General features: G+C 32.8%; 1 protein-coding gene across 3 annotated transcripts in view; it reads right to left on the reverse strand.

Moving 5' to 3' along the window:
• Positions 1 to 2,992: 2,992 nt before the first annotated feature.
• LOC108691199 (hemicentin-1) overlaps positions 2,993 to 9,125 on the reverse strand; it is a 174,289-nt gene continuing 168,156 nt past the window's right edge. For 2 of the 3 annotated variants that reach the window (XM_018198866.1, XM_018198867.1), the window contains exons 17-18: positions 6,316 to 7,118; positions 2,993 to 3,068 (exon numbers count right to left, since the gene is read on the reverse strand). In XM_018198866.1, the coding sequence (XP_018054355.1) occupies positions 6,318 to 7,118 (801 nt within the window). In that variant the 3' untranslated portion in view covers positions 2,993 to 3,068; positions 6,316 to 6,317. Of the gene's footprint in view, positions 3,069 to 6,315; positions 7,119 to 8,597; positions 8,620 to 9,125 lie in introns of all 3 variants that reach the window. The other variant, XM_018198868.1, reaches the window with a different exon arrangement.

Here is a 9,125-nt window from a genome sequence, read left to right on the forward strand (position 1 = left end):
TATATATATATGTGTATAGAGAGAAAATAATTATTTTTATGTGTTTTATCATGAATAGCCTCTCGGGTTTTGCAATTGTACAGAAGCATAGGAAATATTGATTGATAAAATTAATAATTTAGGCCTCAGTATTAATTATTTCAAATATTGGATAATTTAAATAGTCGACTTAGTCACCAAATTGAGCCATGCAATGTACTTTAATGAAGGTCAAATCGATACCGTAATTATGAGAGCAAAACCTTTTACAAGATTGGCAAACTGATGGCAGTATTCTATTAATATGGAGCCAAATTAAATTAGATTTCATTTTTCATAAACTGTGTACGTTTGAGTGGCATGTTATTTTCCGATGTATTCACGATAACAATAATAAAGCTTTGTAAATATATTTGTGTTTGAATGTTGAATGAATGCATTACATGATAATTGAATATCGACATAAAAGGTTCTCATATCTCATCATTTAATTTATTTCATTTTTATTTAACTTCGAAAAGTCTAAGTCTCTGATGATGACACATTTCGCCCGTTCTCGTCACATTGCTGCAAGATTATTTCACATTTCAGGATTAAATTTTATATTTTTAATGCAACATTTTTAAAAACAATAAAATTATAAAAGTTCAACTTTCTTCTTGTTATCTTTTTTTCAGAGTGAAATCTGACTCGTTATGAACATTTTCATATATGTTTTATATTATATATATATCTTGTTCGAAAAAATTGAAGCTATTCAGTTGTAAAATGATACATCCTGTAAAAACATGTGATACTCGTGCATAAAAATTTATCACTCAAGTTTATAAATTCTTTGATAAATTTAAAATCAATTTTTTCACAACAAAAATTCTACGAGTAACTAACCTTTTCACAATTCTCTAATGCAGGTTATAAATATCTTGGCGAATATAGATTTTAAGAAAATTTATCAAAATAGTTTAATTCTAATCAAGTTGTACTCCAATGGAAGTTTAATTTGAATCTTTGCAAAGATTTAATATTCAATATTAAAAAGATATAAAAAAAAGATTAGCGAATGGAATTTTCGTGATAAAGTTAACTTTAAATTGATCAAAGTATTTGTAAATGAAAGAAAGTAATAAGATTTCCAGAAGAATCTATGGCACATGACATATATATCGATGAATAGAGCGAATGGTCTGGACGCGATTGAATTGGTTGAATTGGTACGCGTGCGGTGAAAGAAAAGCGATTTGCAATGGACTGTGGAGGAACGTTGCCGAATAAAAAGACACGATAAGACGTATCACCATGAAAGCGGGGAGATCTCGTTTTATTTAGTCTAATATTGACGTTATAGAACAGTTATAAATTGTCATTAATCATAGGCGCAATCGAGTTAGACAGCGTCATCGAATATGCGTCTGATATACATATTTTTTCGTGTAAAGTAGAACACAATTTTTCAAACAATCGCAGAATTGGTGTTTACGTAACCAATACTCAGTGAAACGTATTATCGTAACGAATTATTCAGTGGCTAACGAAAATCGAATATTAATTAATAATGTAAGGATATAAGGATACATTATTTACAAGATTCTCAAATATATAATCACTGGACAGCATCCGTGATTAAGCGGTTACATGTGATTTACTGTCGATCTGTACAAATAACTACTCATCATTCTTGTAATTACAAATTTACAAACGAATGTAAGAAGATATTCGAGAATAATATGTGTAACAGAATTATATATTCTAACGCCGCTTATGAATAACAATAATATGAAACAGATAAATGGGGATTATATTTGGCTCCGATATGTTTTTCTTTTTTCTTATTAATTTAACATTTAATGAGATTTTCTTTTTCTATTGTAACGTGATTCGTGCGTTATTTCCTTAATTTGATCCCAGAACACATATCGATAGCTTATATAAATGTACATTGTATCAATAATCTCGTAAAAATATATTTATAAATTTATAGATATCGAAAAATGTTTTAAAATTTTGTCACATGTTCTATGAAGTTCATATATCGTCGTGTATCCGGTGCGAGTGAATGAGAACGAGCGATCTTTCCCCCCAAACGTTCAAATGTGTAACCAAAATTCTAATCCCATCTGAGAAAGTTTAATTTGAAATATACGGCATGAAGTGATATGAAATATTAGAAGCAACGTAATAACATAAATCATCATATATAAAGAGAATATATAGTATACATTTATCTGTACAGATAGTACCTGTACAGGTACAGTATCTGTACAGACAATACCTGGTCGTTCTCTTGAAGTGCATTTAAACATTGCATTAACGTATTCGCAGATACGCGATTATGCATCTCGACTATCTGCAAAGGACTTATAGCTTTTATGTGTCGAACAAATCCTATTACGCTCATTTTAATTATGCAAAGACTCATAATGGAATCACAGATTTCGCAAATGATGAAAATTGAATTTTGAGTTATAGTAAACGTAAATAAGATCTTAGCACTTTTTTCATGCAATTTTTTTCTGATAAGATCATCGATTTTGATGTTTCGATATTAAGACAAGCGCTTTATTTAAAACTTTTGAATTTTCAGAGAAGTTTCCAGCGTATAATTAATTTTCATCGAAAAATTTTTTTGTGCCAATTATGCCTGTACGAACAAACGCATTATGCAGCACAGAGTCGTAACTCGTTAAATTCGTTCCACACGAGAATCATAATCCTACAAATTTATTATGGTAACGTGTGTCTCATAGAAATCGAATCTAATGAGTTTTAACGAGCTGTCTATCGAGATATATCTCACTCATTAAATGTATCTTATCATTGCATCTCCCCGAGAAAGCTGAAGTAGAATCGCTATTAAATAAAAAGTGAACGGGAAAGGGTTAAAGCAGTTCCTCGTTATCGTCCGAAGTACCGTACATCTGCGGTCTCCTATCCAAAAGTCGTTGCTGCTGCTGCTGTTGTTTTTGTTGTTGTTGCTGTTGCTGTTGTTGCTTTTGAAAGAGCGCGATACTGGCAGCTTTATAGTTAATCGGCCCGTACGACTTGTAGTCCACGTCCGCGTAATCGAGATCCGAGAATTCCGGCTTGAAGGGCTACATCAACAGAAAAGTGTAACAAATATCACAGAACGAAAATGATATATGTTCCAAACAATACGAATGTCTAAAAGACTTCTGTTTTCTGGTGATGCTTTTAAGAAGTTAATATTTCTAACTTTTCAGTTTTTCACAATGAAATTGCTCGAATATGGAATTAAGTGAATTTTATTTGGAATAAATTTTACTGTACTAACTTACTGTTGTTAATCTTTTAGTTATTGTATTTAATTTAATATTAATTATAAATATTTTATTTATATTTTTAATACAAATAATTTTAAACAATTACAATTTTACAAATAATTTTGTTTAAAATAAATTTTTTACATAATTTTTTACAAAAAGATTTTATACACAAAATCTTGAAAAGTAAAGAGAATTAAAATGTCTCTTAAACTTTGGTATTGTCTGGTTCTAATCGTGCTGCGCGGACGATTGCGCACATAAGTTTTATTGCGGTTCACTTGTCGTGAAGTTTCGTAACAGACCTGCTGTGCAAGCGATCGACAAATGACTGGTTGACCATTTCGAGTGTTAAGCTTTTCCATTTATGATCGATATTCGTCATTAGACAGTGACGCTTAAGACGAGTACATGAGTTAGACGGTGATCTTATTGAAGGGCTGAGAGAGAATTATATGCGAACGCTCGTGGATTCGTTGCTAAACCGTCTGTTAAATAATCCTCTTATTTCCAGTTCAATAGTTAAGATTAAGTGTAATAATTGTGATAAGAGTGTTATCTATTGCATGCTTAGTCACTTTATACGTATTAAACTACGTGGTTCGGAATTGAGAGAGGATTGTTGTTTAAACTATACTCGAAGCTGCCTAATTGGCTCGAAGCTCTTATTGTTGTACGTAGCAAGAGCGACGATTATAATAAACCTTGATGTACAATAGGCTAAGATTTACGTCTGGAGATATATTTGGGGATATATGGACATGAAAGACGGTCATTTTTATGCGATGAACATAAAGCAATATCATGCGACGTATTGAATCGTAATTCCGATACTTCAAAATTATTTAGCAGATGAATAATTTCTTTTTCTATATATCAAGCAAATCTATTTTTAGGTAATAAAATATAATGTGCTAGTACATTTCTAACAGGATTGAAGTAACTTTTATAAAGTACAGAGGCTTTACATAAGCGAGAAAAACAAGAGAATAGCACGTAAACACTATGTTAATTTGAAGATATATTGAGATTGTTTTAACTTTACGAGCTCGAGTTCGGCATCCCTTGCGCGATTGAACATTTCGTATTTGTAGTAGATCTCGAATTACGTTATGTATGTAAGCAGCGTGACATACTCCGTACAATGTACCTACAGGGTTTGTCGGATGCCAATTTGTCCTAGTAAATGTACGTATCGCTCTTTGTCAGCGGACCCTCCTACGAACAAACATTGAGATATACAATTGGTATGATACGCATGCAACGATGCTTCCTTGAAACCTCGCATTGCGTTTTTATGTCAGCTGCCTTACGGGCAAGGCACGTTCGCTAGAGAAATACAGAGATATGCAAAGTGTACAGCAATCAAAGCTGTTTTGACGATTTAATTTAATTTGTTTTCAATGCGAAATCGGAAACAGTACAGGAATTATTGGCAGTTTGAACGAGGGAATTGAAAAAGAATAAATGAAAATAAATAAATAATTTGTACTATAGAATAAAGCTACCGAGATGAAATGTTCGATTTAAATCTTCTCACTGTTCTCACAGTATTGTTCCGTTTTCATGTTCTATCAACTTTTTTAGACTTCAGATAATGTGTAAATATTGCGATGTTCTTCGTGAGTGTAGATATTGTATTATTCTGCGCGACTTTTTATAAAAAAAGAAATTATGACGATTCGATATCTATAGAAATTTGGGAGTAGAATCCAATACAATAAAATAAAACTGGAAACTGCAGCAAACTATGTCGGCGTACAAAATATATTTTATCTTTTTCCTTTATGTGTCTCTTTTTTCTTTACAAGAAATTAAATAAATTTTTTAATTATATCGTAATAATGAACGATATTATATCCATATCTAAAATGGCTTGAAATTTGATAGTTTAAATTTGACAGAAAATATCAATTTGATATTATTGCTCAAGTCTTTTCAAATACATTATTATATACTTTACATTGGATTATGCTTATCAAAGGAAATAATTTTTTTCCTATGAGCCAAATTAATACAATATGTATGATCGCACACGTATCTATATTTATGTTATCTATCCTTTATAAAATCCTATACGATAGGGATGCTCAAACTGGTACAATTTTAATTTTTTATATCTTTTAAATAAATTTTTTTATTCGTCAGAATTCGTAGTGATACTCATGTTGAATATTTTTTTAAATTCGGTATTTTTTAAATTGAATTAAATATTGAAAACACGTAACATTTGTATATGTGTCATCGATTGATTAAGTAATTGATCTGCTTGCAATAATGCTTTATGTCACTCAGTAATTTTATGTATAAAGATTTAGTAATATTATATTACTTAAAAATGCATATTTTATATAAAAAAAACATCAGAATAATATTTAACTTGAGGATGAAAATATATGAGAATAAATATATGAGAATAAAAAAGACGATTTTATTTCGCAACATCTGGAACCACGCTGGCGTAAAAAATGTAAAAAAAAATATATATATATTTTTAGAAAAATATGTATTTAAAAAAGGATATATAAGATGATATTATAAGATGATGAAGTAATTAATTTAAAAATTTATATTATGATAATATAAAGTTACGATATGGAATATGCAATTCTTTCCACGAGTTATCAAATTATCTTCCTACAATATGCCGTGCATTAAATTAAACATTAATTTAGATGCAAGATATTTAAAACCATATTTGAAGATTAAACAAATACGAATAAATTGATGCAAAAGCAATGAGATAAAGCTAAAGAAAGAAAATAAAAAAGATGTTAGAATAATACAAGAAGAGATATGGCAAAGTAAGTGGAATAGAAGAGAAAACAAAAAAGGAAATAAATATATAGTTTTCTTACCTTCGAATACGACATACTCAGGAATATCTTAAAGAAATCTGCGTTTGGCACGCACAAATGCATTACCTTTAAGAATACGTAGTAAAGCTTCGGGGGCCTTAAACAAATTGCCGCGGCATTCCTCAGAAAAAAATTATCCGCGTTCTTCGAAAGCACATCCGACGTGCCGTTGTGTATCAGCAGGATTTGGGATTACTAACCTTTAGACATCGATCTCCTGACCGACATCCCGGAAGTGAAACTCGGCGTACTGCATTATCGTGGGCGCGGACGGTATGCTGCGGGTGTCGTTGAGTCTCGTTTTCGACGTTTTGTTGCGATTTTTCGCGTCGCCCGCGTCCGCTGCGAATTGGGGCGTGTTATTGCCAGTACAGCGATTCGATTGATGCTCCCACGGCGGCTGTTGCTGCTGTTGCTGATGCGCCTTCGGATTTGGTCTGTGATAGTCGGTGGAGCACTCCGCGATGTCATCCTCGTAGTAATGCGGATACGAGATCTTGTACGTTGTCTCAGGCACGCCCAGATCCGGGATTTGACGAAAGCTAGTCTCGTAGTTGGATGTATCGACAAAGGAAGTATTGTTACGCCGTGAAGGAGCGTCCCTTTGTCGGCTTTGCTTCGACTTGTTTCGATCGCTCGACATTCGTTCGTGCTTCCGGTACTTCCGATTACGCTCGTTTCGCCGATTCATTGCATGTCGACGCGTCGATGATTGTCTCGCGTCGGAATTGCCGTAATTCGGCTGCTGCTGCTCCTGATGCACTGTAGACAAGTGATTGCCAGTGGTTGCAGCTTCATGGTGCATCAAGGTAGATGGACGGCTGTTGTTAGTATAAACGAGGGAGGTCTGCAGGGGACTAACTATCGAGGAATGGTAGAGGCTGCTCGTTAGTGGCAGTGTTAGTTGGTTCGAACTGTTGCTCGGTAAGGGGTAGCTGTACTGCTGCATCTCCTGCCGATGCTGCTGCTGGTAGTGTTCTTTGTAGTTGTATAGGCTGTCGGTCTGTAACAGGCATGGTTAGTAGTTGGAACCAGGCAATTCGGGGACGCGAATGGTTAACGCGTAATGTGCATAAGAAAATCGGACAAAGAGACATTACTTCTCGATTTTTTTAATAAATATTAGGAAAGAGAGGGACAAAAGTCAGTACACCGTATCTTCCCATATAGCATAGAAACTTGCTGCAATATTTGTAATGTTGTTGCAATATTGCTAGTATGATCTGTGCTGTATAAGTTGGGATATAGGATATATAGATTTGTCGTGTAATTACATATATCTAAAGTCAAATAGATATATTTATTAATACATGTAGTGCACGGATTTATAGAAAATTCGATGTGTATATATCTTAAGGAAAGTGGAATAGAATTTTTGGTGTTCACAATGCATTTTAAGACACATCTCACGAAGGATTTATAAATAACTATTTTCATGAATTTTGAATATTCTTTGCACGTTCGATTTCAAAAAATCCTCGTGACGATGTTTATCGAGGTATCTATATCCGACACAGTGATAATTTTACGTAGGAAATTGAATTTGCAAACGTATCGGTACGTGTCAGGAATAGTAGAACATATAGAATTTTTCTGGCACTCATATTTTAAGATGTATTTTGTAAAGGATTTATAAATTATTGTTCGTATGATAGAGTGTGAATATTTTTGATAAGCTCGATTTCCGAAAAAATTTCCTTGACGGTATATGTATGTATGTCCAACATGATGATAAAGGAATTGTGCAAAGTTTATGCTGTCGATCGATAAGTGAAGAAAGACATTTCTGTTGCAGAATCGTAGATCTTTTTTATTTTGTAAGTGAAAATGGGGGAAGGGACACGTCGTGAAAAGCCTCGAAGTAATATCTCAAGTTTATCAGTTATCGAAACAATAAAGAGCTCGTGTCATTGGTTAAAGCGTGTGTGACAGTGGGAACTTACTTGACGCGCGGCCAACATGCACAAGGGCGGTCGCTACATAGATGCCCGGATCCAGCTTAGCAGGGAAAATATGATTTCCGATTATAACTCGGCTTCCAGCAACTCTACCTCCTACTTGCTCGAGAAGCTGCTGTTTTATATCTATTACGGACACGTAAATCGTATTCATGCAGTAGGCGCGAGATGCTAATGTTACTCGGTGCTTAAAAGGGGATAGATTGATGCTTCGCTCGTTGGACGCTACCATTTCGATTGTACATGAAAACTTTCGTGATTAATTACAAATAGTTTGATTAAGAAAGTTACAAGAACAATTACGTTCTCGATGCGAAAATCTGAAGTGCTACGATAGTGCTACTCGTAAGGTCGCTACGAGTTCATAGCCTCAAGGAAATTAGATTACAATTAAAGTGTTGTAAAGATACGATGATAAGAAGAGATCTGTATAAAATATATAGAGGAATTTTTTTCTATCATAGACATTACGGTAAAATAAAAAAATTGATACTAATGGTTATATATTTGCAAAATCTATAGGCTTTCAATGAATTAAGTAAAATCCTTACATTTTAAATAATTAATTGTTGCTCAAATTATGTAATTAACTTGTTGTAAAATTATGGAAAATATTATAAATACATTAAAATAGGTAAAAAGATTTTGTTTTCAAATTTTACCGGAGAGCACAAGTTATAAATAAAATAATATTATTTGATGATTAATTAAAGATCGATATATATATATATATATATATATATGCATATAAAGCAAGTTTGTGTTCACAATAAATTTTGGTCGCTTTTGCTTACTCAGAAGGAGCAAGCAAAAGTCGTCGTTTCCTTATACGAAAACTTATCGTTTCCTCATTGCATTTCTTCCGATTCATTATTGTTCTTGCGGCGAAGTTCTTCCGTCCAAAAGGATAATCATTTTAATTTATAAAAGTTCTATTACAATTTAAAGTAATTGAAATATATGAGATGTCTTTGACGCAACAATATCGCTCAATTGTTTCGCTACTTTTAACACAATAAATCTTTGGTAATTGTATATCTTTGACAATTTTT

This window comes from Atta colombica, unplaced genomic scaffold (genome assembly GCF_001594045.1).
Source record: "Atta colombica isolate Treedump-2 unplaced genomic scaffold, Acol1.0 scaffold41, whole genome shotgun sequence".
NCBI lineage: Eukaryota > Metazoa > Arthropoda > Insecta > Hymenoptera > Formicidae > Atta > Atta colombica.